Here is a 20,230-nt window from a genome sequence, read left to right as displayed (position 1 = left end):
TCTGGTACTGGGGATGGCACCCAGGAACATTCTACCTCTGAGCCACACCCCCAGCCCTATTTTATTTTTTATTTTGATACAGGGTCTTGCTAAGTTGCTGAGCGTCTCGCTCGGTTGCCGAGACTGGCCTCGAGCCTGTGATGTTCTTGTCTCAGCCTCCCAAGTACTGGGATTATAGGTGTGCACCACTATGCTCGGCTTGGAGTTTCAATTTTATTTTATTTTGTTTTTTCTGTGGTACTAGGGGTGGAACTCAGGGGCTTTTCTACCTCCGGGCTATACTTCCAGACCTATTTTATATTTTATTTGGAAACAGGGTCTCACTAAGTTGCTGAGAGCCTCACTAAGTAGCTGAGGCTAACTTCGAACCTGTGCGATCCTCCTGTCTCAGCCTCCCAAGCACTGGCATTACAAGCGTGCTCCACCATGCCCAGCAAGTTTCAATTTTATAATTAAAAAAAAATTGGCTCATAGAATAAATCAGTCTTACAGAATCAGTGCTGGTCACCTGCCTTTATCATTCTTTCTGATAGTGGCCAAGCATCAGTGTTAAGGGATGGTCTGTGTCAGTATAGGTTTTTTTTTTAACATTGTGAAGCAAAATGAGACTTTTAGGAGTGCATTTTGCCCATAGTATCCTCTAGGTGTCCACTGTAACTTTCCCGGCGGTGGCTTCTCCTGTGCACTACGCCACAGTCTCTGTGCCACAGCTGTTGTTCCTCTTGCTACCACCATTGGGCTCGCTGGCGCGTGGCTTCCGTGGCAGGTGCTTGCTCTACCACGCACTTGCACATGGTCTCCTCCTGACAACAATCAGAGGAGATGAGCATTTCATGTTCCTGCTGTTCAGAGACAGAAACAGGTTCCTACAGTAGCATAAATCATACCCTGTCCTCATATGACTTGTACGTGATAGATCAAGAATCCTGCCCAGGCCCTGGCTTCTTAGCCATCACTATGCGGCCCATATTGTCATCTTAGTACCTTCTGGGATATGAAGTATTTCTTAAGGTGTTGTTTTAATAATCATCTAGTCTTATATCAAAAATCTCTAAGGTTCTCAGTTAATTGCAGACTCAAAGTCTGCAGGAATTTTGGACTCTGAGTTCAGTGCTCAGCAGGCCTCACTTTGTATTTCCCAGTGCCCGATCCTGCCGTTTGTTACATCCCACATCCATCTGCACTTTAGGGTCTTTGTTCCCCTTGTTCAGCATTTCCCTACTGTCCTTGATTTCAGCAAATGCTGCTGAGCCCTTGATTATCACCCACGACCCTCTCAGTACTTTTGTTCTTGCTGTGCAAGGCTGGTATTGCATAGCTCAGCATCGCTGGCTACGTAATGGGCACCAAGTAAATGCTAGATTGACAGAAACGAGAGCCATAGGATGTGTCAGTCAGCTCCCCGGCACTGTGACAAAATGCCTGAGACAAGCAATGGAAAAGAAAGGTTTGTTTTAGTTCATGGTTTCAGAGGTTTCAGCTCATGCTTCCCTGGCTATTTTTTGGGCTTTGATAGCACATTTCATTATGGCAAGAACGTGTGGCGGAGGAGGTCTGTTCACAGCCTCTGGGAAGGAAAGAGAGAGAGCAAGGAAAGGGCTGGGGTCCTAATGTTCCTCCAACTGCATACACCAGGTGGCCAAACTTCCCACCTTTTAAAGGTTCCACTACCTCCCAGTGGCTCTGCAGGCTAGTGACCAAGCTTTTAACACCAGGGCACGCGATGCTGCCCACTTTGGGCCCTTGTTTCCTAGGCTCAGCTGGGGCCCAACAGAGACCCCGGGTCGCCCAACCCATACAAGAAGCCGGAGAAATGCCCAGTGACCAAGTAGATTGGAGTGAGCCTTCCTGGAACACCGGCCTCAGAGTTCTCCACCTGGGGAGCTAGAATCTGGAATGGGCCAGAGTATGTTCTCTCTCTGGCTCCGTGTCTCCGTCTGTGTCTCAGATTTGACTTAGTGGCCCTTCAAGGACAGGAGTGAGGCCACACCTGGCCCAGCCCAGCATCACCATGGTCTCCATGAGCCCCACTCCCTGGCTGTGGGCCGCTGGCCTTTCTTTGGGCTGTGGATACACAATGCTGCTGGGTTAATAAAACCCATTGGAACATGGTCCTGGCCATCTGGAGATGAAAAAAGATCAAACCATAGACTTTAGGTCAACAGGCAACCGCCCTGGGAAGTGCTTGATGAATATTCACTCCCTTACAGCTTCTGTTACTCCCTATCGTCCCTGCCTTACAGCTGACACGGGAAGTTACGGTGCACCTCTGAGTTTCACAGCTAGCGAAAGGCTAACTTGGGTTTCAGTCCAGGCAGTCTGTCGGTCTCCAGAGTATAAATTCTTGCTCTTGCCTGTTACCCTCTGTGGAAGTCAGGGTCTCCAGGGAAGCAGAACATAGGGAGGTTGCATGTGTATATACAGAAAGAGATGAGTGGGCTAATTTAAAAAAAAGTGGCTCATACAAGGATCTGGAGAGTGGACTGTCAGGCTGAAGACCCACGAAAGCGTTGATGGTTGACGGTCAAGGCCAAGGGCAGTCCATCTTGTAGTCGTCGTCATTGTCATCGTCGTCGTCTTCTTCCTCTTCCTGTCTGTCTGTCTGTCTGTCTGTCTCTCTCTCTCTCGCTCTCTCTCTCTCGCTTGCTCTCTCGGAACTAGGGGTTGAACCCAGGAGCATCCTACCTCTAAGTTACACTCCCAATCCTATTTTTTAAATTAATTTTAAAACAGAGTTCATTAAGTTGTGGAGGGCCTCACTAAGTAGCTGAGGCTGCGAACCTTTGATCCTCCTGTCTCAGCCTCCCAAGCACTTCCAAGCCTCCCATGCTTGGATTTCAAACATGCACCACTATGCTCAGCCCAGACTCTTCTCTTCTTTGGAGGTCAGTCTTTTTTCTCTTAAAGACCTCCAGTTGATTGGATGAGGCCCACTCACGTCCAGCTGCTATACTAAGAGCCTACTGATTCAGTGCTGGTTTCATCTGAAAAATAACTTTCATACTGACCTCCAGATGTGTTTGACCAAATATCTATATGGCCTTGCCAAGCTCACTGTAAAACTAAGCATTACACTTGTTTAATTCCTGTCTCTTCTGGGCTCCCCCTGAGCTCTAGACTTCTAAGTGGGCAGGTCCTGGGCCTCACTCATCCTTTAATTCCTTGCAGGTAGCAGGTTCCTCAAACATGGTCAGTGAAGGGAACGTCCAGCTTCAACATGTTTGTAGGATTCTGCAAATGCCAAATAAATGATGAACAGTGCATTGTGTTATGGGAAAGTGATAGCTTTCATTCTCTGATGAATTCATGAGTCTAAAGAGTATGGCGTGAAAGTTACCCCTTAGAAGGTTTTCAGGGAATTATGGTCACATGTGTGGGAAGGCAGAACTTTTAAGTTTTTTTTTTCCCTTTTCTACTAAACTACAACTGAACTCTGTTTAAGGCCTGGAATTCCTTTCCTTGTAGATGTGTACCCTGAAGTAAAACTTATGACCTGCTGAGAAGCTTGCATTTGTGTCTTGGCTGACTTTGTCTGGGTGCCTTGTGTCCTGAGGAAGGAAGCGTCTTTGATTTGGGCAGGAAGCCTTCATTTCCCCTCTAGTACTGAGACTTGCTGGAAGGAAGGTGGGCTGAGGATTTTACGTATCTGTTCAGCAGCAGTTAGTTATTTTCAGTAAAGATGGGACAAATGGCAGAGAATAAGAGTGGTGAGGAAGTGTTGGTGTTGGTGTGGGAGACTGATTTGTGGTGGTCTTGGAGGAACTGTAGGGTTGTTTTTTTTAAGATTTTAGGATTTTTTTTTTCAAAGCAGATGGTTCTGCCGCATATTTAAAAATTTCGTTGCCTCATTCGTCAGACTCGTCTAGGATTACTTATAAAAATGAAATGACCACACTTCACTAGGAGATGACTGTGACCCAGGATTTCTCTGTGTTTATTAAGTGTGTCTATATACCTGAAAATGTGCCAGCTTTGGGAAAACGTGTCCTAGTTGTGGGGGAATAAAAACGCAGAAGGTCAAGCTGGGTTTTGCAAATATAAACATCAGGATCACTTAACAACAGAAACACCAGTTTGGGGCAGATTTTTTGGGGGAACAAACTTGGAGTTCACTCATTCATTCACGTCTTTACACTCTCACTGAGCACCCAGCTCAAGCCTGGTGCTGTGAAAGATGCTTCAGTACAATGGTTAGCAAACGCACCAAAGTCCTTTCTGCGTGGATCTTAGGCATCATTGACTTGAGGGATCTACGATCAACTAAGTTCACTGTTGATGTGCATTTTGCGTCATTGTCCCTGAAAGGCAAAGTCCAGTGGTTTTCATAGAACACCTGGTTCTGCCCTGGAGGACTTCGTGGTGGGGTGGAGGGAGCTGGGGCGGGCAGGTGGCTGGGTCGGGTAGTTCACTAATGCTTTGTACTTTGAAGGGTGTAGTTTTGTGACAAAAAGCATTTAGTGCCCAGGAAGATCGGTGTATCTGTGAAACCAGAGCCATCTGAGCCTGTAAAGTAGAGAGCACTAGAGGTCATTGCAGGGGACTTTGCAGGACTCTACAAACAGCCTTAAGGACTTTAGCTTTCTCAGGGCTTTTTAAGTCCTTGGCTGCAGCCTGGGTAACAGGTTGGGGGTGAGGAACGGGGGCTTGAGCAGAAACAGGGAGATGTGTTCCAGAGGCTGATGCCCTCAGTGGTCCAGGAAGGAAGAAGATGATGCAGTTTGAGCCAGGGCCAAGAAGAGGCTTGGGTAGATCCAAGAGCTGCTCAGAAGCTTGTCTTGGGTTGCATTTGGTGGGGAGAGGGAGGCTGGTCAAGCGAGGGAACAGGAGCTGCTCTGTGTTTTCTGGCCATGAAATCACCTGGATTCATTGGGTTATTGGATGTTAGCAAAGGACCAGATGTTGGGGTGGAAGGGGTTCTGGGTGCTGAGATGCTTTTAAATGTCCTCCGTGGGCCACCTGTCTGATTCTGCCTCCTTCCCTCTTATCAGTAACACTAAGCAGGGGCTGTAATGAACCGAGCCAGTGTTTGCTTTCTTTCCTCTCACCTAGATGTGCTAATGAGCAATTAGAAGGGAAACCTGGCAACAGGAGAGGATAGTGACCGGGTGAGGTGTGGCCATGGTAGACCAGAAGGCTGATAGTCACGAAGCGTGTAGAAAACATGGGCTTCTCCCTTTTTCTTTTCTTTTCTTTTCTTTTCTTTTCTTTTCTTTTCTTTTCTTTTCTTTTCTTTCTTTCTTTCTTTCTTTCTTCCTTCTTTCTTTTTTTCTTTCTTTTTTGCAATACTGGGGATAGAACCCAGGGGCATTCTACCTCCAAGCTACACCCCCAGCCCTATTTTTTCTTATTCTGTATTTTGAAACAGGGTCTCACTCAGTTGCCAAGGGCCTCACTAAGTAGCTGAGGTTGGCTGCAAACCGCGATCCTCCTATCTCAGCCTCCCAAATGCTGGGATTACAAGCGTGCGCCACCACGCCTGGCTTCTCCATTGATTCCTTGCTGCAACACAGTCCCTTATGGCCTGGGCCTCGGTAGATGAGGCCGATTTGGATGTTAATCCAATAAGATCCCTTTTGGAGAAAACCTACCTTTGAGGTGGCTCTAAGGTTCATTCCCATGGGGCAAACCTATAGATAGGCTTTATAGTGTAGTGTCTCCTTCTTTACACAAATTCTTCTGTTTGTTTATTGTTTACTTTTTGTTTTTTGCAGCGCTGGAGATCAAACCCAGGCCTGTGCTGTGTGAGTGCCCCGCTGCTGTTACCAGCCCCCTCCCCCAGCTCTATACATACTTTTTAAATTTCCTTTATTCCATGCACAGAAAAGACAGATTTATTAAGTGTATAGGCTCAAAAAGTTCCTTATGTTTCTCCTAGTAAAGGCAGGACCAATTTATAAGTCTGGTCTTGGGCAGTCCAGTTTATAAGCGATCTTATCTTACTGCTCTGAAAGCATGGCGACTCCCCCAAAGCATGGCGACTCCACACCTGCTCCTCTGTGTCTCTGAGGGTACACTCTTCACAGGGCTCCTTTGGTGTCTGCCCCCCGGGCACCTGAAAGTCTGCTTGCTCCTTCTCCCTATGATCTGACCTGGGGACACACTTCATGGCTGTAATAGTAACTTAATTCCAGCTTTGCCCTCAGTCTTGGAGAAAAGTCCAGCCAGCACTCCAGCACCTTCAAGACCGTTCATACGTTGGAGTCGCACTGAGCCGCTGGAAGATTAGAACATCTTTCTCCATCCATCCTGTTGTTGATGGACAGGCACACAGTAGACTGACCTCCTCACCTTGTGCAGAGCTTTTCCTTTTTTTTGAAGGTGGAGGATTTCTATTCAAACAGATACATCCTGAAGGTTGAATTTTATGCCTTCTATGCACTTATGCTGATGTCTAAATTTTGTTCTGTCTAGACACGATTTATAACACATATCCTTCTGCTTCTCAGTGTGCTTTATGCTGTGCAAGGCTGTAGCTGTCTAGTTAATGGTTTGACTAATTTATTTATTTGTTATTTTGGTGGTGCTGGTGATGGAACCCAGGGGCATTCTACCTCTGAGCTACACTTTCAGCCCAATTTTTTATTCTTTATTTGGAAACAGGGTTCCACTGAGTTGTCGAGGGCCTCACTAAGTAGCTGAGGCTGTCCGCAAATCTCGATCCTCTGGTCTCAGCCTCCCGAATGCTGTTTTTTTTGTTTTTGTTTTTGTTTTTGTTTTTTTTACACAGAGCTTGACTAGGTTGCTGAGAGTCTTAGTGCTTGCTGAGGCTGTCCTGGAACCTGTGATCCTTCTGTCTCAGCCTCTCAAGCACAGGGATAACAGGTGCGTGTCTTTGCTCTTGGCTTGGCTTGACTAATTTGAACCAACCCTATGATGCGTTGATCCACACGGCTTGTGTGTTAACTGCTGGCTGTCTAGGCTCGGCGCTAGTGGAAGGTGAATCGGTGTTCATATATGTGAGCTAGTGAGCGTGTTTGCAAGTGTGTGGGTAACACGCCTTTCCTCTTTACATAACACCAGCTGGGTCCACCCTGATCAGTTCCCAGAGGGTTAACATCGAGGCGGTCCTGAGGTTGGTAGGATTTGTACTCAGGGCCCAAGGCGGAGGCCGCTTTGGGATTGTGGGTGTGGGAGCTGGTGGTCAGTGATGGGCTGTGGGAGAGGCACTACAGAGGGGAAGCCAGAGACACCGCAGGCCAGCCTGTAGGGGAGTCCTCAGACCGGCAGCCCTCTGTCCCCTGCCTGGGCACCGGGTTGTCAGGTAGAAAGGCAGTGTCTAGTCTCACGTGGGTTTCAGTGTGGCGGGCGAGTGAGTGGGGAACGCATGAAGGAACAGATCCTGTCTTCTGTCCTCGGAGTCTTGGAGGGCGATGCATGACGATGTATTTTCCTTCACAGAAGAAAGTACTGTTTACCGCTTGATCCTGTGAAGCCGACTATTACAGTCAAACTGGTAGCTCTGTGAGTGATTGACAGAAAGGAATCTAACTTCAGATACCTAGAACCTAGTAGCAGGTAACTCGGGCAAGCTGTTTTCTCTTTCTCAGATGTGTCCACGTGCTGATTTCAGTCACCGTCTGTATTCCTGAGACTCGATTTGACTGCGGGTTCTAGGACATTCACATTCTAGCCATCTGCACCTTTCTCCTGTGCAGAAATCTTTGTAAGGTTCTGTGTGCGTTTGCCAGGGCTTTCGTAACGAAGCACCCCAGACGGGGGGCTGAAAGCGACAAAAATCTGTTCTCTGGAGGTGTCACGTCTAGCTCTGGAGCCGGGAGGGGAGACCCGCCTGCCTCCTGGCCGGCGGTGCCTGTCGCCGTCCTTGGGCGCTCGGCCTGCGGCAGCGCCCCCAGTCCTGTCCCTGTCGTCTGAGTCTGTCTCTCTCGTCTCTTCTTCTAAGGAAACCAGTCGTGTTGGATTTAGGGTCACCGTACTCTACTGTGGCCTCTCTGTAGTTAAGGCAGAGCAGTATTTTTGCTTTAGGAGGAAACTAGTGCGCGTGCTGAGAAAGTGACTATGAACTTTTATCTCTTACATCCGTAACGATCCTATTTCCAAGTAAGAAACATCTAAGTTCCTGGGGAAGGACTTCATTGTGTCTTTTTTTTCTTTATTTTGTGGTGCTGGGGATTGAACCCAGGGGCAGTGTATTTCCGAGCTATACCCCCGGCCCTGTTTTTTTTATTTTTATTTTTTTTACATTTTTTATTATTATTATTATTCTTTATTTTGAAACAGGGCCTCACTGAGTTGCAAAGGGCCTAAGTAGCTGAGGCTGTCCTTGAACTGCAATCCTCCTGTCTCAGCCTCCCAAACGCTGGGGTCACAAGTGTGCACCACCACCCGGCTTTTATTTTTTATTTCGAAACAGGGTCTCATTAAGTTGTGGATAGCCTAAGTAGCTGAGGCTGGCCGTGAACCCGTATCCTCTTGTCTCAGCCTTCCAAGTACTGGGATTACAAGCGTGCACCACCACGCCCGGCTCAATATGTCTTCTTTTTAGGGGGGATGTTGCTTAGGCTACACCATACTGCCATGACAGAACACTAAAGACTGGACAACTTTTAAAGAATAGAACTATATTTTCACCGTTCTGGAGGCGGGGAGTGCGGGGTCAAGGCGCTGGCAGGCCTCGCTGCCTGGTGAGTGCGGCTCTCTGCCTCCAGGATGGAGCCTCAGCTGCTTCCACAGTGGAGGGGACAGAAGAGCAAGCGAGCCGGAGCCTAGGGGCCTAGTCACCTCTTAAAAGACCCACCTCTTGGCCAGCCATGGTGGCGCAATCCTGTAATCCCCGGACTTGAGAGGCTGAGACTGGAGGGTCCCAGGTTTGGGGCCAGCCTCAGCCACTTAGCGAGACCCTCAGTAACTTAGTATTTCCAAATAATAATAAAATAGAGCTGGAGGTGTAGCTTAGAGGCAGAATGCCCTGGCTTAAATCCTGGTAACACAATAAAATAAGTAAGTAAAAAAAAATAAGTTAAAAAGGAAATAAAGTACATTAAATAGCTGCTAACTGGTGTGGAGACTGGCAGGTAGGGGAACTGTCCATCCTTGCTGTAAGGAGAGGACCTTTCCTAAGGAGAACAGGCAAGTGATTGTGAAAAAATGCTTATAAAGTAAATCTTTAGCCAGGCGTGGTGACGCATGCTTGTAATCCCACTACTTGGGAGGCTGAGACAGGAGGATCGCAGGTTCGCAGCCAGCTTCAGCTACTTAGTGAGCCCCTGTTTCAAAGTAAAGAATAAAAAAATAGAGTTTTGGGTGTAGCTCGGAGGTAGAATGCCCCTGGGTTCAATCCCTAGTACTGCCAAAAAAAAAAAAAAAATCACTTTTTTGTTTTTTAGATTGATGACTTAAGTAACATCAGGGACAAGTTGTGCTGTGTTGATTCAATACACAGGGATGGGCAAGCAGAGGGAGTCCGAGGGCCCAGCCAGAGGGCGGGCACACTGACAGCAGAGCCGGGGTCTTCTTTCCCTTCCTGTCATTGGTCTTCTGGGAGCCCCGCTCACACCTCTGGCCCCGCTTGACATCTTTGTGCTCCTGGCCTGTGGCACGGTGCTTGGCACACATGAGGATTCAGTAAATATTTATCGAAACATTTCCTGCCAGCTCCCGTGTTTATTGTTAGCAAATCAAAAGAAAACAATAAAAACGCCCAGGTTCTGCGTGTGTTCAACTGGGGAGCAGTACTTTTGCTTTAGGAAGGAACTAGTAGGCTTGCCAGGGAAGCTGCAAGGATACTTTCGTCCTCCTGGTGGTGAACGTCTGTCTCCTTAGATAATTTATCAGTATAGATAGCATGTTCTGATGTGATTCCCCTCCCTCGCTCCCTTCCCTCCCACCCCAGGGACTCAGCGTATACTAGCCAAGCATTCTAGCACTGAGCTCTGCCCAGCTCTGAATCAACACCTAAAGTGCAGTGGCAAGGGCTGTGCAGGCTGTGCCAGGGTCGACACGGCAGCTTCTGCAGAAGCAATGCCTTTGCTTTGTGTTTGTGGCTCTGGAGTTTAGATCGTGTTTTTCTTTTCTTCTTTAGAACTTCCTGTTGCTTGATGAGATATCACAGCGCAACCTTCCACTGCCCTCTGATGGTAAAACCATTGTGCACGTGCAAGATTTCACTGCCTCCTGGGATAAGGTAACAGACCATTTGTTCGAAGGTCATGATTTCCAGCAGACAATGGGTGACACCGACTTACTGGAGAACTGGGGGGGATTCACACACCGTATAAAATGGGACTGGCTCACGGATGGAAAGTCTATTGTATGTTGTAACAGTTTTCATAATTGGGAGTACGGTTTGCAGTCAATAGAAAATACATCTAGAAGTCAGCTTAAAGTGTTTGACAGATTGTTCTTTATCTTGTTTTCAAATCTTTCACCATTGTCTCAATCTGAACGTGATGTGCTGAGTTTAGACAGTGGTAATGTTAGACTCCAGAGGACTGGACAGACTCAGGGTACAGTACGGAGTGGGTTCACAGTAAATACCTTATGAATCATTATAGAGACCCGGGGAGGATCGTATATATATTTTATCTTAATGCTTTCAAGTCTTTGTGTGTGTGTGTGTGTGTGTGTGTGTGTGTGTGTGTGTGTGTGTGTGTTGCTGGGGATGGAGCCCAGGGGCATCCTACCTCCGACCTACACTCCAAGCCCTATTTTTCATTCTTTATTTTGAAACAGAGTCGTACTGAATTACAAAGGGTTTCACTAAGTAGCTAAGGCTGACCATGAACTGCGATTCTCCTGCCCCAGCCTCCCAAATGCTGGGATTACAAGCTTGCATCACCACGCCTGGATCTTTCAAGTCATTTTATTATATATCAGGGAAAGCCCATGAGCTGGATTTTTGCTGGGGCAGTATGGGCGCTGCCGTGTTCTGAGCCACCGGTGGCAACCGAGCGCCGGGAGGAGGCTGCCAGCCAGCACAGCAGGCTCCTGGATTCCTGACTGAAGGCTTTTGCCAGGTGCCAAGCAGACTGGTAAAACAGGCTAGGCCACAAGGATTTCCCCACACTTGGTTTACTGAGGACATTTAGGTAAAAGGGAAAAGTGACAGGTCCTCTACACTCAAGAAATGCTCAGACCTGCAGGCTCAGTGGGTGTTTTGCTCACTGTCCAAGGCAGCAGAGAGTTTTACTCTCTCTTCAGCCAGCAGGGCACACGCGGTCTAGACTCTGACCCACCCTGTGGGAGGTCCAGATGAGGATCCTAGCAAGGGAAAAAGACCCTTCAGACTAATCCCCAAATAGTAGCTCTTCTTCATTCACTTCCAATACTTACTATCAGTTTCCTTCTGATAATTTCACCTGAATTCAAACAAAAGTCCTTATAGTTGTTTCCTCCGCTGTTGAGGTTCCATATTCTCAGTGTTAAACCGTCCTTCTCCTTACTTACACCATCTTATTTTTGCTCAAAAGATAAAATACTGATTGTCTTTGGATGGGAAAAACCAGTGTAACCTCATGTTGGTTTACCACGTTCCTCTGTATTCTCCCCTCTCCCCCAGCACTCACTTTAATCCTCTCAGTTGATTTTGTACTATTGGGAAGCACTATGGAGGAGTGAGTTGGATATGGTCTTTTAAAGGACATAATGAACTGAGCATAAAGCATTTTTTAAGAACATGAGTAGTGCCGGGCGTGGTGGTGCACGCTTGTAATCCCCGCGCTTGGGAGGCTGAGACAGGAGGATCGTGCAGGTTCGAAGCCAGCCTCGCTGGCTTAAGAGACCCTGTTTCCAAATTAAAAATATAAAATAGGTTTGGGAGTGTAGGCCGGAGGTAGAAGGGCTTCCAGGAACCCCAATACCACGCCCCCCGCAAAAAAAAAGAGTAGTTACTGAGAATTTTCTTGAAATTTAGAATAGGTTGAATATACGTTATCTCAAGAAATGCCTGGGACCAGAAGTATTTGAGATTTCAGATTCCTTCAGATTTTGCAATATTTGCATGTAGATAATGAGATATCTTGGGATGGGGCCCAAGTCTAAACATGAAATTCATTTATGTTTGGTGTACCTTATCTACACGTGGCCTGAGGTAGTTTTATGCAAGAAGATTAGATGTGGAATTTTCACCTTGTGATGTTCAACAATTTCCTATTTTTGGATTTGGGGTTTTTAGATGAAAGATGCTCAACCTGTGTATGTAATAGACATATGGTTTTTGATCCCTTTACCTTAGAATTTATATCCTATATCAGGAAAGTGATTTATGATGGTATGATGATTCTTCTGCCCCCTTCCAACTGCTAGACTGTACATTAAGTCACGGCTCCCCATCGTGTTTGTCGTAGTGCTATGTTGACCCTCTTTGGCCAGGCAGATAATAATACATGGCACAGGTATGCGGTTTAGACCCCATCCCTTTGACCTACCGTCCTGTACTATACTTAATTTCTTATTCCCCATTTTTGCTGTTAGAACTTTGGGTACAACACTCACCCTCATGGTAGGAGTTTATTTGCCATGGGTGACTTTAGAATATAAAATGTCAGGTGCATTTCTCCTTGCTGAGCATGAATGAGATGCCTTCCTTGTCACGGGACAATGGAGTGAAGATTTCAAATTGTTTCTTAGGGGCTACCATGCCACGTACTATGCTGCCATCTTGTGGAGGTTAATGAAACCGAAGATTAAAGCCAGGGGCATAATAAAAACTTAGACATGACTGAAAAGCACCCGTGTTCAATAATCTGTTAAAAATACGATCATAGCAATTCAGTGCGAGCCGATGCGCTTTCATTCCAAGATGGCTGCCTTGCCATTTCTACTACTCAAGTGCTGCAGATGCCTGGAGCTGTGTTCATCTGGAAGCCTGGCGAAAGGGGAAGGGCCTTCCTGAGATACTAAAGTTGCCAGAAGTCAAACCTCACAGGGAAACAGGACATCATGGAAAGGACGGAAGGACACTCTATCTTAAATAGGAAGGAGAAAGCCGTGGGCTATATCCACGTATCAGTGACTATCATTTTATTTCCTCTACTCTTTGAAGGGATGTGCGTTTCTCTATTCAAACGGGTGCAAATCTGTAAACTTTAATTTGTAGGCATCAGAAACCCCGACGCTGCAAGGCCTTTCCTTTACTGCCAGACCTGGTGAATTGCTTGCTGTGGTCGGCCCCGTGGGAGCAGGCAAGGTAAGCTTATCATGGCTGTTGACAGATGGGTGCAGCCCCGCACCCCATGTTGGATTCTTGGAGTTGGGCCCAAAGCTCCACGTAAGACCGTTTTGCATGGAATGTACCTGGAGCGGCATTTCTCAGTGTGTGGTACGGAACATTACTTCTGCGAGTCGCTCCCGTGACCAGATGCCTCTGGGCAATGCATATTGTGTTTGGTTTGGCGCTTTGCGGCACACAGTTGGGACCTCCCGGTCCAGCCGCTGTTGGACATAATAGTGCAGAAAAGCATTTGTGTGGCTCCCATTCGGGATGGGGTGTTTGAGAACGCAGGGACTTCTTTTTGACAAAGTGGCCCCTAGACGCTATGTTGCGTTTAGAGGTTCTCCAGCTTTAAACATTTTTTCCACATGGTTCGCCCGAGTCAGTGCACACTTAGTAAAAGCGGGCGTGTGCGGCGCTGTACACAATCAGTTGCCTCTGAACTTAACAAGCTCCCAGGTTCTGGAGCGAGACAGGTAGGCAAATGGCACCAATGTGTCACATCCGTGTGTTGTAAGGACTTGAAGGGAACTTGCATACACTTAGTCTCGTGTATTCTAATAGAACAAAGTACAGAAATGTAAATGCAGTATTTATAAACGGTAGGGTGATTACTTTCCTCTTCTGCTTTGTGCTCTCCAGAGTTCCCTTAAATATCTGCTCCAGTGCATTGGCTGTATTATCTATTTATAGCTTTCTGGAACAGATTCTTGGCCAAGTAAAGGATAACTGGTTGCAGAAATAGTTTTGTTCGGTATCAAACATATGAAACACATATCAATCTGAGATACAGGATTGCTAAAAGCATTCCTTATTATATATAGTACTTCACGTAGCGCTCTCAATTACGAATGGGAATCCCACACAGCATTTTGTTTGAGGAAAACTCATTTGAGCAGAGTAGGTTGACATGCTATCTGGTTAATATTCTTTAGATTACATAGACCAATCGTGATAGTTCCACTATTTTATTATACAGTCTAATTCTGGACCTTATCCTGTTTTTCTTTGTGGTACTGAGAATTGAACCCAGTAGGGTGGTACATCTAAGCTATACCTCCAGTCCTGTTTTATTTTTAATTTTGAAACAGGGCTGGCATTGAACCTGTGATCCTCCTGTCTCGGTCTCACATGTACTGGGATTACATGCTTGTGCCACTGTGTCAGACACCTTAATCTATTTTATTTATTTTAATTTTTTGTGGCACTGGGAATTGAATCCAGGAGAGTTCTACCTCTGGGCTACACCTCCATTCCTATGTTTTAATTTTTTTACTTTGCAACATGGTCTTACTAAGTTGTGGAGGTCCTCACTAAGTGTTGAGGCTGGCCTCGAACCTGCGATCTTCTTATCTCAGCCTCCCAGATCCTGGGATTACAGGCATGCATCACCATGCCAGTCAACCTATTCTATTTTCTTGTTTTATTTATCTTACTGGCAGCATCTGTATTTTCAAATTTATTTGTGTGCCAATGGGAAGTCTAACGTGAGCTTACTCCAGTAAACTCACGTTGAGAATCCATAAAGTACGTAAAATCTCTACAAACACACAGGTTTAAGGAAACAAACCTGCAACCAAGACTCTGAGGCAGCGTTGGACTTCTCTCTTGGGAGGAGATCCCATTTTATGATGTTTGAACACACTCTTCCTCCTGTTAGATAGTTTTTGAGGGAATAGTTTTTTTTTTTGGTTTTTTTTTTTTTTTTTTTTGGTTGTACTGGGGTTCCTGAAAGCCCTTCTACCTCCGGGCTACACTCCCAGACCTATTTTATATTTTTGAAACAAGGTCTTTTACGCCAGTGCAGCTGGCTTCGAACCTGCGCGATCCTCCTGTCTCCGCCTCCCAAGCGCGGCGATTACAAGCGTGCGCCACCACGCCCGGCCGAGGGAATAGTACTTTGTTCTTCAGCATTAGTTTTCTTTAGTTTTGATCTATCAAAAGCCTCCACTTCTGGTAAGTCTGGTTTATCATCCATCTTGACTAAAAAGACTGGAGGCTGGAGGGCTAGTGAGGCTCCTTACTCAGAACCAGGCTGGTCCTGGCAACCTGTTTGAAGTGAAAGACTGGTGTAGTGAAGCCAGGCTGGGCAGGGCTGGTGCAGCCCTCCTCCCGTGCCTGACCGCACACGTGTGTTCTTACGGTGTATTTCAGTCCTCGCTGTTGAGCGCCGTGCTGGGGGAGCTGCCCCCGAGCCAGGGCCTGGTCAGCGTGCACGGCAGCATCGCCTACGTCTCCCAGCAGCCCTGGGTGTTTTCAGGAACCGTGAGGAGTAACATCTTATTTGGGAAGAAATATGAAAAGGAACGATATGAAAAAGTCATAAAGGCCTGTGCTCTGAAAAAGGTACGTGTGGACGTTTGAAGTTGATCTGCTCAGATTGTCAGTGCTGTTACTGTGATTTTAAACTGTTAGGGTCTTCAGAAAGTTTATTTGGCCGTCAAAAGTTTTGCATGTTACTTAATACTCTAAGCTAGTTTCCTGGGAGAACATGCACACACACACACACACACACACACACACTCACACACACACTCACACTCACTCACTATGCTAGTTTAGTTACTGTGATTTTAAACTGTAGGGTCTTAAGAAAGTTTATTTGGCCGTCAAAAGTTTTGCATGTTATTTAATACTCTAAGTTAGTTTCCTGGGAGAACACACACACACACACACACACACACACACACACACACACACACACACACACACTATGCTAGTTTAGTTCTGGTGTGATAATGACATTCATAGGATGTGCTTTTGGGGGGTATAGTATAGCTTGGTTTGCTTTTGTGTGTGTGTGTGTGATACTGGGGATGGAACCCAGAAGCATTCTACCTCTGATCTATACCCCTCGCCCTATTTTTTTAATTCTTTATTTTGAAACAGGGTCTCACTGAGTTGCAGAGGGTCTCACTAAGTAGCTGAGGCTGTCTGTGAACCGCGATCCTCCTGTCTCAGCCTCCCGGATGCTGGGATGACAAGCGTGCGCCACCGCGCCTGCTAAATTTTTTCTATTTTGATTGGAGAATTACAAGAGTTTGCAAGAGCGAGGAGGACGGTGTATTGAGCCCTCGTGTACCTATCGCCCGCTTCAGCCACGGCCACCGGCGGCCTCTCTTGTGTCAGCCCTGCCCTACCCTCTGCAGACGCACCCACCCCGGTTATTCTTAGCGCAGCCTCTCCTGGACCTTGTTTATTTCATCTGCAAATTCTTCATTACTTATCTGTAAAAGATTAAGCACTCCTCTGGAAAAAATCAGAGCATTATTACACCTCAAGAAATGGCAGAATTCCTTCATATTTTCAGCTTCCTCGGTGGTGGGTTCAGCTCTTTATCTCAATATGAAACTTCATTACCCACGTCAGGTCGGATCTGCCACTCACCTGACTGCAGGACCCTCCTCATCCAGAGGCTTCTCTCTCCACTTGCTGTTTTTGACTCATTCCTTATTTTTTCAAGAAAAAAAAATTTAAAAAAATTTGTGTAAGTTTTATATGGTTTCCCTAGGAATGACATTGAGTTTCAGGGAAAATGACAAGAAGAAATGTTTTATTGAACGTGGGGATTTAAATAAAATTGCAAGATGACTGATAACATTTGAATATAGGAGAATAAAAGTTAGTAAAGGACAAATGGCAAATTACTGGAAAACACTATGGTATCCTCTTTGGGTTATGAAAATTGGTGAATAATGGCTGTAAAGGGCTCTCCGCGGGGTCTGTGGAGTGAGGCCGGGACCTCCGACTGTTCTTTTGTGCGCTGTGGAAAGGGTTGGACGGATCCTCAAAGGTGGGTTGTTGAAGGCTATTACCTGGCTTTGTGAGGAAAGCGTCATTTTGTTCCAATAATGGTCTGCGTGTCATAGATTGTGTGGGCGAGAAGCGTTTTATGATGATGTAGACAAAGAAACAATCGCTTGTTTAATGTGTTTTTATTGCCTTCTCCCGAGCGGTTGTTAATGGGAGACCGTGTTTCCATAAGTGACATCAAGTCAGCAATCATGAGCCAGGTATTATTTATTTATTTCTGTGGTAGCGGGGATTGAGGCCAAGGGTGCTTTGCCGTTGAACTATGCAGCCACTGAGCCCTTTTTATTTTATGTCTATGGAGTAGGAAAGGCTCCACTTTCAGAGAAAACCTGTCCTGGGTGGCTCAGAATGCTGGCCTCAGGGAGACAGGGGCTGATTCTAAAGACTCCGGGCTGCACCTATGGAGTGCAGACACGCCAGGTTTTGGTGAATGGTAGCCATGGTTACTACTCTAGCTCTTTTTCTCCAAATCAGTCAACAAGATATCAATAAAATAAAGGTTTCTTCTCACAGTTTCTTCCTTCTCACCTTCCCCCAAAAAGCCCTGGAGAAAAAATGGGAGAAAACTGGGATTTCTCTCATGAGCTATATTGATATCAACTAGATGGATTATACTGGATCTTATGGAAGTAAGCAGAAAACACTTCTGAGGTCAAATAATGAGATAAATCGTTTACTTTTTTGGAAGGTATTGGAGAATTGAGCCCAGGAGGGTTCTGTACCCCCAGTCCTAATTAATATACATATATTCACATATATTAATACATATTTATATACACATATCAATATATTATATATTTATATACACACATTATTACATAACACACACACACACACACACACACACACACACACACACACACTAATCGGCCTGGCTGAGTTGCTGAGAGTGACTTCATTGCCGAGGCTAGCCTTGAGCCCCCATCCTCCTGTCTCAGCCTCCCTAGGGCTGGGATCACGGGCGTGTGGCATCCCTTTTATCACACTTATCAATGCCCTTATTGATTCCATGCTCAAAGTGAGAGTATAGTGAGGTACAGAGTGTAGCTAAGGAAACAAATCTCTTTATGTCAGTGCTTGGTGGTCCTGGTTAAAATCCAAAGCCCCGTGGTCAGACAGCTCTGGGATAAAGTCTCAGTTCCTTTTAACTGGGTGTGCTTAGGGCTAATTGAGCCTTATACAGCCTCAGTTTCCCCATCTATAATGGAGATAATAGTAATATCAACCTGACACGCTCAGTTCAGAGGTGAGCTTTATTCAGAGAGCTTCTCTGCGAGCAGAAGAGTCCCCGGGCCAGGCAGGCTCAGTTCCCATTTCATCTTCTGAGTAATGGGGCCGATGCTTGCTTCCTGGGTTATAGTGAGGATTAATGATATCACTGGGTGATAACAGACCAGTGCTTGGTGCCTAGTTCTTACCGTCCAGGAGCTGATGGATGGGAAGATGGCTGTGTACACACATCAAAATTAGGAAGCAGACTGAGTCCTTGGGCAATGGAGACATCCCTAGGAGCCCAGGAGGAAGAGAGATGGTTTCTGACTGGGGAAGCAGGGATGGTTTTTATAGGAGAGAGTTTGAGCTGGGCCTCGGAGGATGGGGAGGTTGCTGACAGGCAACACGAGGAGGAGGAGTTCCATATGGTAGAAAAACTGAGCAAAGGCAAGGGGGCCCTGCCCTAGGGTTCTAGCATCCACAGGACCCTTCTAGAAGCCTTCTTGGGGCCGGGCGTGGTGGCACACGCTTGTAATCCCCGCGCTTGGGAGTCGGAGACAGGAGGATCGCGCTTGTTCGGAGGCAGCCTTGCTGGCTTAAGAGACCCTGTTTCCAAATAAAAAAATATAAAATAGGTCTGGGAGTGAAGCCCGGAGGTAGAAGGGCTTCCAGGAACCCCAGTACCACCAAAAAAAAAAAAAAAGAAGCCTTCTCGGTGGGTGTCCACCATCCTGAAGGAGCACTTGGTGCGGTCCTGGCCCGATAGCATCATGCGGGCCTGAGTGTGCATTGGCTCCCCTAGTTACACGCCTGCTCTTCTGTGAAAGCAGTCTTAGGCTGAGTGACTGGTTACATTTCACGGAGAGGTGCTGGGGGTGGTTTTGGCGTGAGGACACTTGTCACGCTTACCTCACCCTTTTTCTTTAACAAACTGGAAACCGTGGCTGGGAAGCCATCCTGGCCGAGACGTGCCTGGGAGCGCGTCTCCCTATCAGAGCTTCGCAGAGTCAGCGGCCGCCACGGAGCTCTCCCGCCAGGCTTGGTGAAAGCGGTTCCTCCTTATCTAGATGCGCTACAGGAAAGGTGTATTGTGTGACTGCCTTCTCAGGAAGGGGCTGGGACTGCTATGCGGCTGCCCAGGAGAGAGAACAACGCAAAACCCAGGCACAGAAACCAAGCAGAATCCGTCACGGAGCCGGTCAGCAACGGGCCAGGGCCGTCGAGCAGCGTGTGGCGGAGGCTGGGACCCATCTCAAGACCGCTCCTTGTTTTCTCATGAAACCAGAAAGCAAGAGATGGTGCCCACTTCTTAGCCAACAAAGAAACAATGTGGAATAGAACACATTTCTTTTTCTTTTTTCTTTTTTGTGGTACTGGGGATTGAAATTGGGCATTGTACCTCCAAGCTACATCATCAGCCCTTTTTAAATTGTATTTTTTTTTTTAGTGTGTGTGTGTAGGTGGGTACTGGGATTGAACCCAGGTACATTCTACTTCTGAGCTATACCCCATTCTCCCTTTTTGGAACAGGGTCTCACTAGATTGTTGAGAGTCTCACTAAGTTGCTGAGGTTGGTTTCAAAACCAGAGTCCTCTTGTCTCAGCCTTTTTATTTACTTATTTTTTGTTTTATTTTGAAGAAGGGTTTTGCTAGGTTGCTGAGAGCCTCGCTAGGTTGCTGAGGCTGTCCCCCGACCTGTGACTCTCCTGTCTCCACCTCCACAGTACTGTGATAATGGGCACCTCCAAGCTACACCCCCAGCCCTACTTTCTTTCTTTTCTTTCCTTCCTTCCTTCCTTCCTTCCTTCCTTCCTTCCTTCCTTCCTTCCTTCCTTCTTTCCTTCCTTTTCTTTTCTTTTCTTTTCTTTTCTTTTCTTTTCTTTTCTTTTTTCTTTTTTTTTGTGGTACTGGGGTTCCTGGAAGCCCTTCTACCTCCGGGCTACACTCCCAGACCTATTATTTTATATTTTTGGAACAGGGTCTCTTACGCCAGAGTGGCTGGCTTCGAACCTGAGCGATCCTCCTGTCTCAGCCTCC

General features: G+C 46.6%; 1 protein-coding gene across 3 annotated transcripts in view; it reads left to right on the top strand.

Moving 5' to 3' along the window:
• ABCC4 (ATP binding cassette subfamily C member 4 (PEL blood group)) overlaps positions 1–20,230 on the top strand; it is a gene marked incomplete at both ends in the record, with an annotated part of 289,171 nt that overhangs the window by 95,617 nt on the left and 173,324 nt on the right. For all 3 annotated transcript variants that reach the window (XM_080688958.1, XM_080688957.1, XM_080688956.1), the window contains 3 exons: positions 10,040–10,141; positions 13,055–13,144; positions 15,323–15,514. In XM_080688958.1, the coding sequence (XP_080545084.1) occupies positions 10,040–10,141; positions 13,055–13,144; positions 15,323–15,514 (384 nt within the window). The remainder of the gene's footprint in view (positions 1–10,039; positions 10,142–13,054; positions 13,145–15,322; positions 15,515–20,230) is intronic.

The sequence above is a fragment of the Muscardinus avellanarius genome (assembly GCF_963383645.1).
Source record: "Muscardinus avellanarius genome assembly, chromosome: 2".
Lineage (NCBI taxonomy): Eukaryota > Metazoa > Chordata > Mammalia > Rodentia > Gliridae > Muscardinus > Muscardinus avellanarius.
The sequence above is the reverse complement of the archived record's forward strand: the minus strand, read 5'-3'. Positions and strand labels throughout refer to the sequence as shown.